This window comes from Perognathus longimembris, chromosome 1, assembly GCF_023159225.1.
Source record: "Perognathus longimembris pacificus isolate PPM17 chromosome 1, ASM2315922v1, whole genome shotgun sequence".
NCBI lineage: Eukaryota > Metazoa > Chordata > Mammalia > Rodentia > Heteromyidae > Perognathus > Perognathus longimembris.
Window position 1 is genome coordinate 5,171,182 of NC_063161.1, and position 20,260 is coordinate 5,191,441.

General features: G+C 55.5%; 1 protein-coding gene and 1 pseudogene across 5 annotated transcripts in view; one reads left to right on the forward strand and one right to left on the reverse strand.

Moving 5' to 3' along the window:
* The window catches only part of Srebf2 (sterol regulatory element binding transcription factor 2), a 68,872-nt gene that overhangs the window by 12,158 nt on the left and 36,454 nt on the right, over positions 1-20,260 (reverse strand). For 4 of the 5 annotated variants that reach the window (XM_048354574.1, XM_048354592.1, XM_048354587.1 and 1 more), the window contains 10 exons: positions 19,123-19,399; positions 16,730-16,899; positions 11,498-11,666; positions 9,630-9,747; positions 8,864-8,973; positions 8,376-8,508; positions 5,963-6,131; positions 4,423-4,608; positions 2,780-2,891; positions 1,826-2,619 (listed from right to left, as the gene is read on the reverse strand). In XM_048354574.1, coding sequence (XP_048210531.1) covers positions 2,399-2,619; positions 2,780-2,891; positions 4,423-4,608; positions 5,963-6,131; positions 8,376-8,508; positions 8,864-8,973; positions 9,630-9,747; positions 11,498-11,666; positions 16,730-16,899; positions 19,123-19,399 — 1,665 coding nt within the window. In that variant the 3' untranslated portion in view covers positions 1,826-2,398. Of the gene's footprint in view, positions 1-1,825; positions 2,620-2,779; positions 2,892-4,422; positions 4,609-5,962; positions 6,132-8,375; positions 8,509-8,863; positions 8,974-9,629; positions 9,748-11,497; positions 11,667-16,729; positions 16,900-19,122; positions 19,400-20,260 lie in introns of those variants that run through there. The other variant, XM_048354580.1, reaches the window with a different exon arrangement.
* LOC125357772 lies at positions 19,432-19,781 on the forward strand (annotated as a pseudogene).

Below are 20,260 nucleotides of genomic sequence, written 5' to 3' on the forward strand. Positions count from 1 at the left end.
TCACGGTGCTTGCTGAGATGCACGCAACAATCCAGTTCCTGGGCACACAGGCCACCCACCATGGTGACAGGCCCTGGTTGGGCTGGGACATAGCTACAATCTCTGCTCATCCTCAGCCCCGAGAGGCCTGGGTCTCCCCTAGGGCCTGGCTGAGGCTAAGGGGGGAGGGGGGGCACTAGTGAAGATGCTGATGAGGTAGCCATGGCACAATTGGGTAGCCAGGGCGGTAGCCAGGGCTGCTTCCTGTCCAGGTGAACAGGACTCAGGCGTGGATGTGCGACTCAACACCAGGCTGGTGCCTAACGGCATGCCCGAGGCCCACGCACCTCTCCTAACCCAGGCCCATCCTAACCCTAGTGTGCTCTTGTCCCCTGGCCTCTCACCCGCATCGCCGAGTACCTGCGATACACCAGTCCCCAAGTACAGCACATCATCCACACCTGGCCCACGAGCCCAGCCCCATCCTGCTCACCTGGAAACCACCCAAGGTAACCCAGCTAGACTTGGGTCTGAGGGCTCTAGCCTGCAGGAAGAGGGGGAGGCAATCTACCTAAGGCCAGGTGCTGGGGGCTCACACCTGTAATCCCAGCTAATCAGGAGCTGACACCAGAGGATCACAGTCTTAAAGCCAGCCCACGCAGCGAACTCTGAGACTCTTCAATGAACCACCAAAAAACCTACAAGTGGAGCTGTGGTTCAAGTGGTACAGCACTAGGCTTGAGCACAAGTTCAGAGACAGGCCCGGAGTTCAAGCCCCAGGACTAGCACACATACACAAACGTGGCTCAACCCAAAGGAAGGAGACCTAGTATCCCAAATCACAAACAACGGTTGCTGTCAGCCCACCTGCCAGCTTGTTCAGGGAACAAGGTGGAACGTTCCAATATACCGTGACCTTTGACTCCAGAAGTACCAACAGCTCTTTGCTTCCGGTCCCTCATGGGGCCCTGGAGTGTGTGCTGGCACTGGGAGAGGCCAGGCTTGCTGGGGTCAAAGCTACCCCGCGGCTCTGTCCCTGGCCCCCAGCTGAGGAAGAGCGGCAGCCACCGGAGCAGTCACGACAGCAGCCACGCTACAGACGGTCACACGCTTTGTGCTGGGTGGAACCAATCTGTGTTTATTGAGTAACCTACATCCAGGACACGGTGAATGATTCAACATCAAGGAAGCCATAAGTGCACCCCTTTCAGTGGAAGACCACCCCCAATCCCTAAAGAGAAAAGGCACAGTATACACACATACACACGTGCACACACACGCACACACACACACAGGACACAAGGGCTGGGTGGCCCTGTGGGCGGAGGTCATAAATTACAGCGACAGTGGGGGAGGGCAGGAAATGGGAAGTGGGGGGGGGGGTCCAAGCACAAGGAGGGGCCATGCTGTGTGCACTTGGGTTGTGCCAGGGCTCCTGCCCACCCTCTGTTCCGCCCCAGCCTCCGGAAGGGGCAGGAACCCACGGGGAGGGTCCTTTTTGGTCTTTCGGGAGGTCCTGGGGAGGAATCATCTCCCAGGGGGCTCCGAGCCCCGAGATCCAGCAAAGGCGGACCACTTTTCCTCCTTGGACCCCCCTACAGCTAGGAGCTGGGCTCCCGCTGCCCACCCTGAAAAGAGCGGCTGGCGCGGGTGGGCTTGGCGTTGGTCCTTGCCACTCGGCTTATTTACAGGACAAAAGATTAGGGATAAAAATATACTGTGGAGGTAGGAGTTGGGGTGTGGGGGGGGCGGCACTGAGAACCGGGGCCGGAGACTCTTACCCCGGCCCAGTGGGAGGCTCCATCCTGCCCGGCCCCCCCGGGGGGAGTGGGAAGAAACAGGACAATTAAATAAGATACCATTTATTTTTTAAAAAATTAAAAAATAATGCCAACATTATTTCAACCACTCCTAGGCCTGCCCCTGCCTCCCGCCCACCTCCGGGGGGCCGGGCTCCCCTCCTTCCCGGGCTGATCTGGGAATGATGAGAAAACAATGGAGGGGCTGTCAGGCACCGGGGAGGATGCAGACCCACGAGAGAAAACAGGATGCCACGGCAACTTCGTCCTGCATCACGGCAGACGCAAGCACACGGGTATAAAAAACGTTCGTATAAAAAGGGGAAGGGGCATGCCAGGCAGGTCCTGAGCCCGGAGAGGCCCCCACAGTGAGAGCCTGGTAAAAAGGGGGGGCGCGGAGGAGAAGTCTCTGGAGGACTAGCGGGGGGAGCCGGTCCACCCCCCATTCCCGCCCCCGTCTATCCTCTGGGCACACGGGGCCGGGACCACGGGCATCTACTGACGCGATGTCTACAGGGCCCGCCCGGCGGCCCCCCCCCCCACATCCGCACCCCGCGGCGCTCCAGCGGAGACAGAGGCGGGGCCCTGGGACGCGGATGGAGCGGAGGGGCGCGGGGCGGTCAGGAGGCGGCGATGGCAGTGCCGCCGCCCAGCTTGACGATCATCTGCTGGCAGTCACTGGAGGAGCGCCGGTCGCCCACCTTCTCCAGCGTGCGGGCGGCCTCGGCCAGCAGCACCGCCCGCTGGCCCGGGGACGAGAGGAAGGAGAGAGGCAGGTGTCGGCAGGCCAGCAGGATGGCCGTGGCCCGCTCGCGCTGCCCGGGCCAGGCGTCCGCCTCTCCTGTGGGGGGGGGGGAGGGGGAGGGTGAGATGCATATGGCTGCAGCCCCGCTGGGGCCCCACTGATTCCACACCCCCACCCCCACCATGCCCCGCTCCGGGCAGACTGGCAGCCACTCAGCCCACAGCGCCGGCCCCGGGCTGGGCAGGGCGGAACTCACCTGGCTTGGTGTTCTGGGCGGTCCGCCGCCGCAGGCTGTGCTCCAGCAGCTGGTGGGTGCGGGTGGGGCTGGCTCCTGCCATCAATCGCACAGTGGCTTCGTGCAGGAACACCTGCGGGCCCAAGGACTCGTCAGAGCCTGGGCCTTGCCTGTCGCCTCCCCAGCGGCCCTGCCTGGAGGGAGGCCGCCGCCCCGCCCGTCTCCGTCTCCCCCTCCCCTGGCTTCTTAAGGACATGGTGCCACTGCCGGCTTTTTCTGTTTAGGTGGTATTGAGGAATCGAGCCCAGGGCTTCATGTATACGAGGCAAGCACTCTACCACTAGGCCACATTCCCAGACCCCCCGCCCCCCAATTTTTTCTTTCTTTTTGATACCGGTACTTGAACTCCGGACCTAGGTGCTATCCCTGAGCTTTTCTGCACAAAGCTAGAGCTCCTTCCAGCTTTCTTTTGCTAGTTCCTTGGAGATAAGAGTCTTAAGGACTTTCCTGCCTGGGCTGGCTTCAAATGGACATTCTCAGCTCTCAGCTTCCAGAACGACTAGGGGGATTGTGGGTGCGAGCTGCCGGCACCCGGCTCCCCAAGTCTTGAATGTCGCCGTGTCTTAGCCTTGGGGAGGGTCTCAGCGCTGCCGGGCAGCAGAGAGAGGGGAAGGAGTGGGGGTTTTTGGAGCAGGTGTGAGCAGCCGTGCGGAGGGAGGGAGCTCCCGCGGGCAGCCAGCCGGCACCCCTGCCCCCAGGGTGAGGTCGTGTCCCCAGAGCAGCTGCTTCCTCCTCGCCTATCACAGCCCGTTTGTCGCCCTGACATTTGTGGATCTTCTCACTCAGATATTTAGAAAGTAATTCAGGTAAAAACACACTGCTTTCAACGCAAAGAAATGATACCGTTTAAGATGAGGGAGATGCCGATTATGATACTATCGGTAAGGTGCCTGTATCGAATGTCACATCATAGCCTGCTAAAATACAGGCAGCTGTGTGTCAAACAAAATTAGCAATGTATTTTTGAAATGTTTAACATAAACCGAGCATGGCAGGTGCAAGCCTGTAGTCCAAACTATTGAGGCTGAGGCTGGAGGACTGCCGTGGTCCAGGAATTTGAGGCCAGCGTGGGCAACCTAGTGACCTTTTCTCAAATATCCACAATATGTCTAACACATTACGCTAGCAATAAATCAAGAGGGAAATGCCATGGGTCCAGAAAGCCCCACTGTACAACGCTCCTCAGAGAGTGATCTCAGATCCTCTCGCCAGTGCTGAAGGGACGTCTGCCCAGGACGTCGGCGGGGCCGAAGCCCGAGTGGCTGGGGAAAAGCAATGACAGAGAACTTCCCGAGCTATGAGGAGTCTGAGTAGCTCCCTCGTGGTCAGGACCGGGTGCTCCCCACCTGTGCCCTGCCCTGGAGATCAACCTCTCTCCCGAGGGGCCTGGGGGGTGGCGTGCATCCCAGAGCTTGGCCGACCCCAGGTACTCAAAAGTGTGCCGAGCAAAGGGGCTCACCGCATGCACCCCACTGTTGGGCCGAGCAGGTGCCCGGCAGCCTCCGGGCCGGCCCCACAGTGGACCTCCACGGGCACTTGCGCTGGGTTCTGGGGCTCAGACCCCAGACCCCCTCTGCCCGTGTCGTCAGCCTGCCCCGCCTCACCTTGCGGTATGCCGGGCGGAAGCCGTGGGCTAGCCTGCGCAAGCTGCCGAGGTCCCGCTGGAAGCCGGCCAGCTCGGCGCCCGAGGCGTGGTAAGTCTCCCCGAGGGCCTGGCTGGCACCCGTCTGCTTCTGCCAGAGTGTGGTCCGCAGAGACAGCAGTAGGTCACAGGCAAGGAGCTGGATCACCTGCGGGGTAGGCCAGGAGGAAGAGACGGTGACTGGCTGAGCCCAAGGCGGGAATCTCAGCGCCCTCCAGGCCCGCCCCAGCCACGCCAGGGCAGGCGCAAAGGCCACGGCTGGACAACACCCAACAGCAGTCCCTTTCGGGTGAGAAAGGACAGGGAAGCAGCTGATGTGGGGGAGTCAACAGTCAGGTCTGAGGGCCTAGGGGGTCCCCCATGGCTGGCCTGGAGACTGGCACCCAAACAATCCAAGGTCGGCTGAAGAGGCTGCAGAGCCCGGATGTAGAGGTGGTGGGAGGAAGGGGCTGGGGATGGGAGTGCTCGAGGGAGGAACAAGAACTTCTTGGTGGTTCAAGGCCGGGGTTGGATCTAGGTCCCCACTTATCAGCCACAGGACCTCATTCCTCTGAGCCTCCGTTTCCTCTCACAGAACAGGAATGGCACCGCAGGGCGGTTGTGGGCACTGTGTGCGGTGGCGCTGGACGCCGCGTGTTCCACGTGTTTGGCAGGTCAGCCACCCTGCGTGCCTACACGACACGCGTCCTATCCCGGGCCCACGGAGCAGGGCCCCTCCTGAACGGGATGACGTTCGTATGGCGTGGGCTCTGGCGGAGCTCCACGCCGGGGCTGGGTCCTGTGCTCAGGCCACCAGGCTCTTCTCAGCTCCCCCCACTTCCGCTCCCCAAACTCCAGGCCCAGGGGTGGCATCGACCGCTCTGCTCCCCAGAGGGGGGGGTCTCTCACACCACACCCAGGGAGACGAATGGGGAGCTGGGCAGCGGCTCCCTATCCTGCCTTTGGTCTTGGGCTCCTCCACGCCATGTCTGTCCCTACAGGACTGACACCCCACGCCCCCAGGGAAGCGGGGCTGTACTCCAGCTCCCCTTCCTCCCGGGACAGCGGCGCCCTCTGGGAAGGCTTCTCTCTCCAAGTGACCGGGCCTTGGTCAGCGCATGCCCGCAGGTCTCTCGAGTGGGGGGCCGGCCTCTGGGATGCACTGTGGAAACATTGCATAGGTACTGCCAGAACATGCAATGCAACTACAATGCACCCCAGCTGCCCGCCGGGAATGCACAGCGCCCACGGAGGGGCCAGGGCCGTCCGGGCCTCGGGGCGGTGCAAGCGCCCAGCCGCGGAGGGGCAGCAGTGGCCGTGCAGTTCACCTGGGAAGCCACAGCCCCAGGCCAGCAGGATCTGGGGTTCAGGGACTTGCTCTTGGATCAAAAGGATGTCTGGCGCTGACACACCATTTTGGAGATGGGGCTGCCAGTGTGCTTTCTCGGACACAGCTTGAGGTGGGTGAGTTGTTACAGAGCAGAGGCGCGCGCCTGCGGAGGGGCCTCGAGGCCCTCACTCACGTGGTTGAGGGTAGGGTCGGAGGCAGCCCCGCTGACGTTGAGGCTGTTCCACAGGTGGCCGCTGGCCCTTTCACAATGACAGAAGGAGTTCTGTTGCCCGTCTGCTTTCCCGGACACCGAGGCGTGCATGGCTCTGCAGGTATGGAAGATCGCCTTCACCAGGGGGCTCCTGCAGCAGCAAAGAGGCAAGAGGCAGCTCAGAGCACGGCACAGAGGCGGAATGGCATCCGGGTAACAGGTGGAGGGGCTGAGATGGTGATCGCCACACATGGCACATGGTTCTATCCTAGCAGTGCTGATAACAGTTTGTGGTAGCCAGCTCAAGCTTTGCAACACAGGTTCTGAGCTAGGCTGTTCTGGTTTAGCCATCAGGACTGTCATTGAGAAGCCTCTTGAGAATGCAAGCAACCCCTATCCCGTTTCCTCTATCAAAGTGGTCACAGTACCGCGGTATCTGTGGTGCTGGAAGGCACTGGCTGCTGCTGTGGTCTGGGCAGGAAATGTCCCCGAGGGCTCATGCATTGAGGGCTTGGTGCCAAAGACCGTGTTCAGAGGGAGTGCTCTGGGGAAGTGCTGTATCAGGATGGCTCCGACAGAATCAATGGGCTAATTCACAGACAGTCATACTCTGGCATTACTGGGAGGTGATGGGCACTAGAAGGCTTGGAGGAAGTGTCTGGTATCTTGGGCCCAGCCCCTTCCTGCCTGTCTCTCTCTGCTTCCCAGCTGCCATGAAAAGAGAGCTGCTTTGTTGCACCACCCGGTCCCCACCATGATATCCTGCCTTACCAGGGTCTCCAAGCCACGAAGCCAAGTGGCCATGGAATGAAACCTCTGAAACTGAACCCCAGACCTCTGAGGGTGGGGCACCAGTGGCTCACACCTATGGTCCTAGCTGCTCGGGAGACTATCGTAGGTGGTGACTGGAACCAGCCTGGGCAGGAAGTTCCATGAGACTCTTACCTCCAGTAAACTATTCAGAAAAAGCTGGAAGTGGAGCTGTGGCTCAAGTGGTAGAGTGCTAGCCTTGAGCACAAACCAGCTCCGGGACAGCGCTAATCCCTAAGTTCAACTCCTAGGACTAGCAAAGCAAACAACAACAACAACAAAACTCTCTGAGGCTTTTTTCCTTGGTGCCAGTACTGGGGCTTGAACTCGGGGCTCAGGTGGTCTATCATCTGGGCCACATTTAACCAGCTTCTTGCTGGTCAACTGCGTTAAGAATCTCATGCACTTTGCTGCCTGGGCTGGCACTGAACCATGACTCTTAGATCTCAACCTCCTGAGTAGCTGGGATGACAGGCGTGCGCCACTGGAGCTGGCTTTTGTTAATTTGTTTCGGCCAGAGCCCCATTGTGTGTTCCCTAAGGACCATTTGTCTGGAGAACCTTAGCAGGCTGGGAGAGGACAGGGGATGAAGCCCGGCCCAGGCTTCCCACGCCACCACTTCCTGAGGAGCGGGAGCCAGGGGTAACTGCCCCCGGGGGCAGGAGCTTGCCTAGGCCTTCTGCTGTGAGCTGTGGCTGTGCCGCTGGGAAGAGACGCAGCTCAGACCATGGCAGGGAGGCGAAGGGAGACACCCTCAGGTGCCAGGCTACAGCAGGGCCGGGGCAGGGTGGCTGCGAGCTCAACGGGGGGCTGTAAAATGGGGCTAAACGTGAGGGAAGGGATGACATTGTCTAAAATAGGAGTGTGCTCTTTACTTGACTTATGTGGTTAAGCTGTTTGCAAATCACCTTTATAGTAATCAAGAAATAAAACAAAATGGGGCTATATAAGATTGGGGCATCAGACCTACTTCAGGGAACAGAGGGCTCAAACTTGTTCACCCCACTTGTTCAGCTCCCTTCTGTGTTGTCAGTAAAGAGCCAGTGTTGGCTCTGAGGCCAGGACCCTGCTCCCGGGCCTTTGTCCCAAGCAGCACTGGGAGCATGGCGTGAGAGACACAGGCAGCGTGTCTGCCGGCGGCCGCTGCTAAGGGCCTGGTGGGTGCAGAGGCGAGTCTCGAGGAGGAATGTCAAAAGCTCAGTGGTAAAAGCAGGCTGACAGGGCAGTGGGGGGTGGCTGAAGGAGCTCACTAACTATCTGGGGTCTGTTTCGTGGCCACACCACACTGCTGCCTCCGCTTGAAGCCTGGAGGAGTCACACTGCCCTCGTGCCTCCTACAGACGCTGGGGGAGGAGGAAGAGCCGCTGACAGCAGTGGGAAGGACAGTGGAGCTGGGCAGAGCCATGCCCGCGTGCACAGAGGGCCTGAATTTCCACGAGCCCTGGGCCTGCTCCTCTAGCTCTCACCTAGCATCCAGTTTTCGTCCTTCACCCCAGGGCGGCCACACGTGGCCCTGCTTCGACCCAGTGGCTCACTCGCAATTGCTCTGGAGCGGGCAGGGGAGCGGCCGAGGACGCTTACGTACTCAGTCACTTCCAGGGCCGGGGGGACGTGCTCCACGTTGGCGAACTGAGAGCGCACGGCAGCGTCGTCTCCCTGGATCCAGCTGATGGCCATGGTGATGGCGGAGGCCCACCAGCGACACACGACATCGGGGCCTGGGGGGGACGGGGACAGCGGCACACCAACGTCAGCACCGGCAGAGCGACGCTGGCGGAGCCTGTGACCGCCGCACATGTATCTACACGCCGCACGGCATCTCCTCCCACAGAAAGCAACGCCTGGTCCCTGCACAGGACCTTGCCCCATCCTGGCATCTGGGAAACCAGTCAGAGCCGGAGGACGATATTCACTCCCTCGCTGTCCCCTGGAATGCTGCCCAGGCCGGGGAGCTGCTCCCCAGAGGCCGTAGCTGGAAACCCAGGAGCAGCGAAGACGCTCTGTGTCCACCCGACCGACCCCAGACCCACACAGACCACAACACCTCTGGAGTGTGGAGCCCCAGATGCTCACCCAGGGCGGACTTGAACACAGCGCTGCTGGAAAAGGGGGGGGTCACAAACCCCACAGAGTCCACGAAGGAGTGAAGTAACTTCAGGTACTCCAGAGCACTGGAGAATTCACTGCAAAGGAAAGAGAGTCTTAGGAAGGCTAAGGTGTGGAGACCCACCTCCGGCCTCGCTGTCCAGCCTGCTGGATGGTTTCTGGCTGTGTCCTGGCGTTGCCCCAGGCACAGGCAGCTCTGCCCCTCACACCGCTAGCCTTCGCCTTCCACGTGTCTGCTGCGCCGTCACTGACACGCCACCCCCCCCCTCTCCTTCCTCCCCTCATGTTCTCCTACAGTTTCCTACTGTCTCAGCTCAAATGGCCTGTCCCTTAGCGCTCGGCTTCCTGGGTCTCATTCTGTGATGGAAAGCCCGTGCTCAGTGACTAGGAGACTGAGGCAGAAGGATCGCAAGTCCAAAGTTAGCTTGAGCTACACAGGGAGCCCCTGTCTCAAAGTAACCCACCCTAACCACCCCCTCCAAATAAAATCTGCGTACTTCCTGAAGCCTGGGTCCAGATGTATTTGGACCAGAGCTGTCTGTCTTCTGCCGAATCTCTGCCCTCCATTCCTACCTCCTCTCCTCTCAACGGGCCACGCTCTACTCCAAAAAGCGAAGCGGCTCATTGAATTCCTGACTCACTCCAACGGCGGGCTCTACTTGGTAACAGGGTCTACGCCTGTGCTCTGGCATAGAAAAATAACTACAAAGGGTACAGGGCCTGGGGACTTTACCAGCTCTCTTCTTCCTGATCTCCGGCCTTCTTCTTGGCCTGAGGTTTCACCAAGGACTCCACAGCTCTCTCCAGCAGGTTCTTACAGAAAGCTTGGTGGACCTGGGCGATGGGGTCAGCTAAAGAAGAGGAAGGGAAGATAGCTTAAATGGGAATTCTCTTCAAGCCTTTAGCATTGATGATGGAGCTCAGCGGCAAAAGAGCATGTTCAGCATCTATGAGGCCTTGGGTTCTAGGCTAGCAGCCCCCGCCGCCCCCCCCACCCCTGGTCTTACTGATGAATGCTTTAGCACTTTTGTCTTCATGGAGAAAAGATAGGGAGAATAATCTAAGAAACAGTGGGGCCCTGTAATAGGGATTAAATTCCTCTACACAATCAAATGTGATATGATCCTGATAATAAGCAGAGAGTGAGTGTGAGTGTGTGTACACAATACCAAGTCTCACAGGCTGTCCCTTGTCTTTATGGCTAGGGAGAACAGCCAGGTAAGGAAAAAAAGGCTGCAGTGGTGGTTGCTATGCTCTTGACAATGAAACAATGAAGAATCTGTGCTTTTATCTCACAGAGCCTTGCCACAGAACCTGTGATTAGCAGTGCTCTGGCTGAGCTGACGAGACCGCGGGCCCTGCATGCCTGTGAGCGCTGACTTATGGGTAGGCCCAAATCCTGTCATCACCACTGCTCTCCCCTCCCCATGCTCAGCAGACGATGGGCCGGCCACCCGCGGGCCTTGCTCTGGCCAGAGGAGGAGGGAGATGGACGCCTGCCATGGGTTTCCCCTGGGAGGACCCAGACCTGGGAACTCCAAGAGGCGCGACCAAGATGGGGAAGTCCGTGCTGCAAACAAGCTGGCAGAACAAGGACTGCTCTTGCTTTCATCCTTCAACCTTTTGATATTGAACAGTTATTTTAAAAATAACACATACTTCTTATATTGAGCCTACCTATTTAAAAAAGACAGCAACCCCCTCCAGAGCTGAGGCCCCTTCTCCCCCACAGCTGCACGGCGTGTGTCCCCTCCCCACAGACTCCCTGTTCAGCGGGACAAACACGGCAGGAAGCAGGAAGCTACGGAGTGCTCAGCGTCTGAGTCTACCCTGTGCCACTCCGAGGCAGGGCAAGTCAACTCTGATCACCATCAAATGCCGGGGACAGCAAGCTGGCATGTCCCTCCGACGCCTGGAGCCCTGTTCCTGTCACTACGCGGAGCACTTGACAAATGCCTGCCACCTATTGTTCCCTAACTGCTCCATACATGTCCTCTGCTTTCCCGAGGCGCCCAGAGGCCAGGAAACTGCAAGCCCCACACATCCTGTGTCCAAAGTGCCCGCAACAAGGGCTGGGAACACAGTCGGCACTTAATCACAGCTCACCGTGTGTGGCACTGCATGCAAGGACCTCAGGCTTGGACTGTTCCGCAAGCATGGCTGCAAAACCAGCTCCGCCACCCACAGGTTTGACCTCAGGCAAGTTATTTAGTCTCCCAGAGGATCAGGCCTGGTGTGTGTGCATGTATGTGAGTGTGTTTTGGTGCTGGTCCTGGGATTTGAACTCAGGGTGAAGGCACTCACTGTCCCTGAGTTTTTTGCTAAAGGCTAGTGCTCTACAGTTGAGTTGAAGTTCTACTTCCAGCCTTTTGATGGTTAACTAGAGATCAGAGTCAGACACTTTCTTGCCCAAGCTGGCTCGGAACCTTGATCCTCAGATCTCAGCCTCCTGAGTGCCTAGGATTACAGACGTGAGCCACTGGCGCCCTTGGCTTGGTTGGTTTTTGAATGGATTAGGTAGGTCGGGGACAACTGTGTCCTGCCGCAGGGGCGGCTCCCGTGGCCGTCCGCAGGTCAGGGCGGGAGTGAAGGCGTTCTCACCTGGGTTCCTTTGGGCACAGTAGAGACTCTCCTTGGCTGCCGACTTCACGGACCAGCTTCGCTCCATGAAGAACTTCTGGCCCAGGGGGTGGCAGAGCCAGCGCAGGGAGTCGGGTACCGTGCTATGCTCAGGGCCACACAGGCTCTGGGCGCGACTGAGGAAGTAGCTCTGTGGAAGGACACGGACAAGAGCTTCACTGGCGGAGGCCGGCTGCAAGATCTCGGGGTCAGCAGAGAGCACCAGGGCGCCAGTTCAGAAGTATGGGAGAAGGGGGTGACGGGAGGCCAGAACCCCTAGAAGCACCCCTATCCCAGAAACTAGGGAAAGCAGCTCTGTTCTAGGGACCCTGCCAGGTAGGGCAGGTATATGCTATCCACTGAGCTGCTAGGCCTGCCTAAGCCTGCAGACGCCAGTCCTGACCGGCTGACGTTCGGCCCGGAGAGTGGGGTGGGGGCTGCCTAGCCTGGAAGGGCTTTACGTTCCCCTGGCCACTCCACTTTCAGCTTTGCGAGTGCCACGCCTGGCGGCCCTTCAATGTCACGTCATTTTACTTCATGCCTTTCACAAGTATTTCTAGGCCCAGTTATATTTTGCCCTTACTCACTTTCACCTTTCTTAGCTCTGACGATAAAGCGTTGGTGGTGGTGGCCAGTGTCACGGCAGGCAGCACTGACACAAAATGGCAGCTGGGAGGTCTGCGTCAGAACATGCGGGAACGGGCATGCGCGCATGCCGTCTCTGCAGGGTGACCTCACAGAGATCCCCCAGCCTGCCTCGCACGAACCCCAACACAGAGGAAAGACCACCAAGGGACTCTGAAAGCCTCTTTGCTGGGGATTCCAAGGGCCAGTGCCCCCTAAGTCCAGGACTCGCTGCCACCTGTCAGGAAAACGGAGTCCCGGGCTCGAGTGACAAGAATGGCAGGGACCATGGTGCCCACTGCTTGCATTAGGAAGTTCCACCGTTTTCTTGAATGTCAATACCGCTATCCTAAAATGTCATGATTTCCCAGCCTCTGGAACTGTTGTGCACAGGCCAGGCTGAGGAGGGAGAGGCAGCCAGGGAGGAAGCGGCCCAGATGGGGCTCCGGGAGCCCGAGCAGGCACTGCAGTACAGCCGAGGACCCCCCCTCCAGCCACTGCCACCATGAGGGCATTCAGCTCATGGTCTGGTAGTCTCGCAGTTCTGACCTTTTCTGGGCTCTAAACAGTGATCAGCTAATGTAACAGCTTCAGAAGACTTGAATGTCAGGGTTAGAAATAGCACAGACGAAGCTCCACCACTCAAGGAGGCAGAGGCAGGACCTTTTCTCAAGGGAAGCTTGAGACAGCTGCCTGAATCTGCGAAAGCTCCAGAGACAGACACACATTCTCACAGTGGCTGTAAGGCAGTGGTCTCAGGGACAAGGGAGGCTCGCAGGCCAGTGGCACAGTCCTCCCTCCTCTTTCCTGGCAGCTTTGTGCACAGGAAGCTGGGGAGCAAGCAAGCAGAGAGGAACCCTGCAACCCGCAAAGCATTCCCTGAACCTGCATGGTAATAAATGGGGGGATATGCAGCTGAACAGTGTGACGGAGACAAGGGAGGGAGGGAGGCGAGAATCCGGGGCCTTTGCCCCCAACTCTTGGCTCTAACCTGTTCCCAAGGACAGCCTGTTCCACAGGCCTGACCAACAAAGGAAATATGGTGGGTTGCTCTAAGAGGAACACACCTGTAATCCTAGCTACTCAGGAGGCTGAGATCTGAGGATGGCCGTTCAAAGCCAGCCTGGGCTTTAAGAAAGTCTGTGAAGGGCTGGGAATATGGCCTAGTGGCAAGAGAGCTTGCCTCGTATACATGAAGCTCTGGGTTCGATTCCCCAGCACCACATATACAGAAAACAGCCAGAAGTGGCGCTGTGGCTCAAGTGGCAGAGTGCTAGCCTTGAGCAAAAAGAAGCCAGGGACAGTGCTCAGGACCTGAGTCCAAGGCCCAGGACTGGCCAAAAAGAAAAAAGAAAAAGAAAGTCTGTATGAGACTCTTATCTCCAATAAACCACCAGAAAATCAGAAGTGGCACTGCGGCTCAAAGTGGTGCTTGAACTCAGGACCTGAGCACTGTTCCTGAGCTTCTTTTGCTCAAGGCTAGCACTCTACCACTCGAGCCACAGCGCCACTTCCAGCCTTTTGGTAGTTTATTTATCGGAGACTTTCCTGCCCAGGCTGGCTCTGAACCAGGATCCTCACATATCCACCTCTGCAGCAGCTAGGATTACAGGCACCTCAAACTTGTGATGCTCACGTCTCTGCCTCCCTAGTTGAGCTATGTGAGGATTTTGTTTATGGTAGGGGACTCAGGGCCTTGAGCTTGCGTCCAGGTATAGTTTGAGCTAAATTCTTTAAAAAAAAAGAAAAGTGTGGAGGCTAGTAGTTTGAACTAGAAAGACATAAACACAGGATAGGCACTAGGGGAACTAAAAAAATAACTTGTTTTCATTTTTCTTGTCATTATAGCTCTATAGTGATTTTTCTAATAGCTACCTTCCTGTGATATCCTATCTTGGTGCAGCTGAGTTTTTGGAGGTTGTTAAGGTGAAAAAAAAAAAGCAAGTATGGTGTGACTACCCACAAGGAACAAGAAAGGGAGTGTCTGTATACAATATGTGTTGGAGGCTTGAGAGGGTCAAGTGCCCAGTAGGTACTCAATCCCATTAGAAAGTAATCATGTTTATTAAGGATCAAGTATTATGTCTTCTTTCAATTTTTCTTTTGCCAGTCCTGGGACTTGAACTCTGGGGCCTGGGTGCTGCTATCTCAGTGCTAGAGTTCTACCATATTCAGCTTTTTTGGCAGTTTTAGTAGAGATAAGAGTCTCACAGATTTTTCTTCCCAGGCTGGCTTCAAACAGTGATGCTTAGATCTCAGCCTTCTGAGTAGCTAGGATTACAGGTGGGAGCTATGGACGCCCAGCTTCCTCTTTCAACTTCATGGATGACTTTTTCCAAACGGCTACTCGGCTATGAAGTTATACTTACTCTAAGTATATTCTAATGACTGGCACCAACAGACAAAGTTGTAAGGTAATTTTTGGCCTAGCTAGGGTACCATAAAAACATGATGATGCTCAGATAGCCATTGCGAGGCAAAAGCAGGAGCACCATGAGCTTGAGGTCACTCTAGTCCACATGGTAAGTTCTAGGAGCTTAGGCCATAGCAGGACCCTGTCACAAAACAACCACCCCTCCCCACCCCTCCCATAAACCAAACACAACAATAGTGACATGAACCTATAAAGTTTGGAACCTTCTGGTCTAAACCATTTTGAGAGGCCAGCTTTCCTCTTGCTCCTGACACCCGGCTCATTTGCTAGCTCAAGCTATCGAGCCAAATTCCAAGCCTCCTCCTTTTTATGGAAGGACTGTCTGGGTCTCTTAATTTAGCAGAGTGAACAGAAAGGGCGATCGCCTTCCAGATCAGTTCTTCTCCTTCCCTCTCTCACCTACTATGCAAATTAGGCAGTGCTATTCAAGTTTCAAATATTTATATCCCTTGACTCAACATCACCCTCTCTAGAGGAAATTCTTATTGAGGTGGGTGAAGACAGTGCGCAAAGATGATCTCTGCATGGAGCAGTTGCAACGGGAAAAACTAGAAATAGTCCATACATCCTTTAGCAGTACCAGCTACCTCTGTAGCATACAACTACAAAGAAAGATGCCAGAGATCTACCATCAGGTTGAGAAGAGGCAAATCAGGGTTTATGGTATAATCCATCACCTATGATAATAAATTATGTACATACATAAATATTTTAGGAAGAAAGTTTTGAGGAAACACGTTAAACTATTCACTGCTTGTCAGACATACAAAATATTTCCTGAAGAGTTCAGAGAATAAGGGACAATTTTTGTTTTTTTCCCCTGAGATGGGGTCTTGTTCTGTTGCCAGGGCTGGCTTTGAATCCCTGGGCTCAAGGGATCCTCCCACTTCAACCTCCTGACTGAGACTACAAGTGCCTGACATGCCTGTTTCGGTTAGAGTAAGAGAAAGCAAGTGGTCAGCACATACTGTGAACGAGCTGGTCACAAGGATCAGGAATTAGTTTGCTGGCCAGACCCAAAGGAAGCTCTTCCTAACCTCAGGTCCCAATTCAGGGCTGACCTGAGCTCTTTGCAGATAAGCACTGGTTTCCTTCCTTCCTTCTCTTCCTTTCCTTCCCTTCCCTTCCCCCCTCCCTTCTTCTTTCTTTGTGTGACAGTCCTGGGGCTTGAACTCAGGGTCTGGGCACTGTACCTGAGCTTTTTTTTTTTTGCCAGTCCTGGGCCTTGGACTCAGGGCCTGAGCACTGTCCCTGGCTTCTTTTTGCTCAAGGCTAGCACTCTGCCACTTGAGCCACAGCGCCCCTTCTGGCCGTTTTCTGTATACGTGGTGCTAGGGAATTGAACCTAGGGCTTCATATGTATGGGAGGCAAGCTCTCTTGCCACTAGGCCATATCCCCAGCCCCCCCAGCTTTTTTTTTGCTCGAGGCTAGCACTCTACCATTGAGCCACAGCTCCACTACTTTTTGATAGTGAGCTGGAGATAAGAGTCTCACAGACTTTCCTAGCTTCAGGCCGTGATCGTCAGATCTCAGCTTCCTGAGTGGCTAGGAGTGACTGAGCTAGCGGTGCGTGGCTAGCACTAGGTTTTATTTCTAGATCTACAATGCTGTGAGACCTACAAGGTGCCCAATAAATACTGTTGAGTAAATTAAAAAAAACAACACAGGAGATAAAAATCACAACCTCCAAGAATGAAGAGTTGAATATGAATCCCTATGAGACGTCTCATTATATCTCTGAACCACTGTTCTTTCTTCAGGGCAACAAAATGTTTTTATAAAGCTGTCGAGCCAAGAGGGAAGGGATCTTGGTCCATTTTGCTCTCTGCTGTAAGTAGAATGGGAGGGGGGAATGGGCCCCCCAAGGCCCAGGACTGGCAAAAAAAAAAAAAGCTCAGGTACAGTGCCCAGACCCTGAGTTCAAGCCCCAGGACTGTCACACAAAGAAAGAAGAAGGGAGGGGGGAAGGGAAGGGAAGGAAAGGAAGAGAAGGAAGGAAGGAAACCAGTGCTTATCTGCAAAGAGCTCAGGTCAGCCCTGAATTGGGACCTGAGGTTAGGAAGAGCTTCCTTTGGGTCGTGGAATGGGAGGGGGGGCAGGCACCCTGATTTGCAGCTCCGGGCTGGGGAAGGCGCTCAGCAGGGAAGGTACTCACGGCCAGGAAGCCCAGCTTGCCTCCGCAGCGGGTCTTCAGCCCCATGGCCGCCGTCAGGTGGATCTCAACCAGAGTGCTGGGTGGGATCTTCTCCTCAGCACACTCAGCCAGGTTCACGGCGCACAGGGCCATGTGCACATCGGAGCAGGCAGATCCCGCCGGAAGCTTCCCTAGGGCAGGCAGAAAGACGCTCATGTGGACAGATCTCCAAACCAGACACCTCCCTGCTTTGCTGGCAATCTGCTACAGTGGGAGCAGGAAAGAAAGGTGAGTCCGTGAGAGGAGAGGCCCAGATGTGACGCCAGGCTCTGCCACGTAGGAGCTGTGTGGTCCTGTCTGCGGTCCCTCCCGGCACGGCCAGGGACACGCCATGGGGCTCTGCAGAATGGGAGCTGGCAGGACTGCTGATCCTTGCACAGGACTCAAAAGTGTCAACAGCATGGCCATATTCTGCTGATACAGTTCTAAGGTTCCAAACACTTCAGGGGAGGTAACAGCCAACGTAAAACTCGAACCTGTAAGCCCCAAACTGAGCTGAGCATATATATGCACGATCCATATAGAATTAAACATCCTATGGACAGGAAAATAACAAGACCGAGCACTGAGCCTCAACACGTGTGGGGTCATAGGTTGAGGACCTGGAAAAGCTGCACCGGAGGAGGGTGGTCATCTTGAGGTCAGGGGACAAGGTGCCCCTGCACAGCACAACTGTCCTGAGGCTTTCATACGGTTGCTTGCTCACTACAAGGCCAAGCAGGCTCCTTATCTCAGGGTTGGCCAATGAAGGGTGTGCTGAGGCCCCGGTGGTGGCAGAGTTGGGCTTCCTCCTCTCACTCAGCTGAGGGGTCTTCCCCTGGGCTGTCCCCATGGCGGCGTGGGGAGTGCTCAGCCTTCGTAATTCATTCTGCACGGGCCTGGTGCATCTGTTTTTCTCATAAAGCTTTCTTTTGGCAGCAGGGGGAGAGGGGAAGGGGGAGGACGAGTACAGTATGGAAGCCACAGACTTCTTGACCGTCTCTTCCAAGTCCAGCTGCCTAATGAATACTTCCCCTCCATGTCCTACAGACAAGTGTCCAAAACAGTGGGTCAAGCCTTTCTTGGGAAAACTCCTCCTCTCGTTTCCTTTACCGATGCCAGCGGCACCACTGTCCAACCGGACTCCCAAGCCAGCCAGAGAATCATCCGAGTCAGGGTTTTTCCTTACCTATCACATCCAGCCTTCTCAAGCCCTGTCAATTCAATTCCACCTGCTCATTTTCTATCTGGCTTTGAGGCATCTCTTGTCTTCTGGCTGCATCAGCTCCTATTTGATCCCTGACTCTAGCCTCACGGCTCTCTTTCCCAGCCTCTGTCTACCACTGGAGGGATCGTCTTCAAATGCAGGGATGCCAGTCTGTTGGGGTCCTTATTTCCTAACACCTTTCACTGTATTGTATGCACACACCACAAGACCCCCTAGCATCCAGATCCTCCTGCTTTTTCGGGTCTGAGCTCCGCTAGCCTCCCCATGCTAGGCTCAAGCTGCGGCTATGAAGCTGCCCGAGGCGGGGCTTCTCCGTTGCAGGACACCTGCACACCTTCTGCAGGAAGCCCAGACTTCACATACACTGAGCTGTCACTCATCCGATGACCTGTCTGCCTTTCTATTAGAGCAGAGGCTTACTGAAATAAAGGTCTGCATTTCATCAAATCTATGATGTCATAATTTTAAGTTTTACCATTAACTATCATTGCCGAATAATTCATGATGTGTCCCTTCTCACTGGATACATGAAGCATATAGAGACATTACTATTTTTTTTGGCCAGTCCTGGGCCTTGGACTCAGGGCCTAAGCACTGTCCCTGGCTTCTTCCCGCTCAAGGCTAGCACTCTGCCACTTGAGCCACAGCACCGCTTCTGGCCGTTTTCTGTATATGTGGTGCTGGGGAATCGAACCTAGGGCCTCGTGTATCCGAGGCAGGCACTCTTGCCACTAGGCTATATCCCCAGCCCGAGACATTACTATTTTAAAAAATGCATTTTATGGAGCTGGAAATATGGCCTAGTGGTAGAGTGCTTGCCTCGTATACATGAAGCCCCGGGTTCTATTCCTCAGCACCACATATATAGAAAAAGCCAGAAGTGGTGCTGTGGTTCAGGTGGCAGAGTGCTAGCCTTGAGTCAAAAGAAGCCAGGAACAGTGCTCAGTTTCTGAGTTCAAGCCCCAGGACTGGCAAAAATAAAAAGCATCTTAGAAGATGGTGAAGTGTGCTGCTATGCACACAGGTGGAAGGTTGGTTTCAATAGTGTAAAAGGGGCTTCAACCATGGTGAAGACCTGGCAAGCAAACTAAGGGGGAGATGGCCCGGGGACATTTCAGCAGGCCAGAAAGCAGCAGCTGCCACTCACCTGTGATGTGCAGCTGGTGCAGCCTGTGATAGGCCAGGGCTGCATCCCGAGCACTGCTCTTGGCTTCGTCCTCAAAGCCGGCCGCATTGGCTGCTGTAGCCCGCCAGCGCTGGAAGACCTTCTTGAGCAGCCAGCGCACCAGCCGCAACTTCTGCAGGCTGTAGCGGATCATGTTCCAGGAGAGGCTGCAGGCCAGGTCCAGGCGGGAGGTGGGCAGTGCCCGGCCCAAAACAGACAGGCAGGTTTGTAGGTTGGCAGCAGCTGCTGCAAAATCTCCCTAAAAGAGCAGAAAGAGTATGCAATGGGGAAGGGCGTGGGTGTCGAGGACAGTTGTTGCTACCATGGCTTCCGGTGCATTGGCAAAGCCACAGACCCAAGGTTTCCTGGCCAAGTGTCTGCGGATTCATATTGTTGGAGCACCCATCATCTCTCTGGAAGCCTCAGCTCTCTGTAACTATGGAGTGGCTGAACCAAGAAAAGGCATATGCAGATTTCTACAGGAATTATGAATCCATGAAGTTCCATGACGGATTTTGAGGAGATGAGGAAGGCCGGTATCTTTCAGAGTGCAAAGTGAATTTGGAACGACCTGTGTTCCTGAACTGTGAAACATGAATATTTGGGCTAATGAATAGTTTCTCTTGATAAATAAACCAATACCGTGGGGGCTGGGGATATGGCCTAGTGGCAAGAGTGCTCGCCTCGTATACATGAAGGCCTGGGTTCGATTCCCAAGCACCACATATATAGAAAGCGGCCAGAAGTGCCACTGTGGCTCAAGTGGCAGAGTGCTAGCCTTGAGCAAAAAGAAGCCAGGGACAGTGCTCAGGCCCTGAGTCCAAGGCCCAGGACTGGCAAAATAAATAAATAAATAAAATAAAAAATAAACAAAAACTGTGGACTGGAAAAAAAGTGTACAATGGTCATTGGCTTTGCTGTAGCATTTTTGTCCTAATAGACTTTGGAGGAGGGGAAAATAGGCTCACAGTTTACTGCCCCTTCGGAATGTTGATTCACATGTCTCCTAAGACCTTCAAACGTGTAGCTTTTCTTTCAGGGCTGTGAATTACCAAAGATTCCTCCCTATAAACTCCCATTGTTGATTTTGAGTAAAATCTTTCAGCTAATTTTCCTGCTC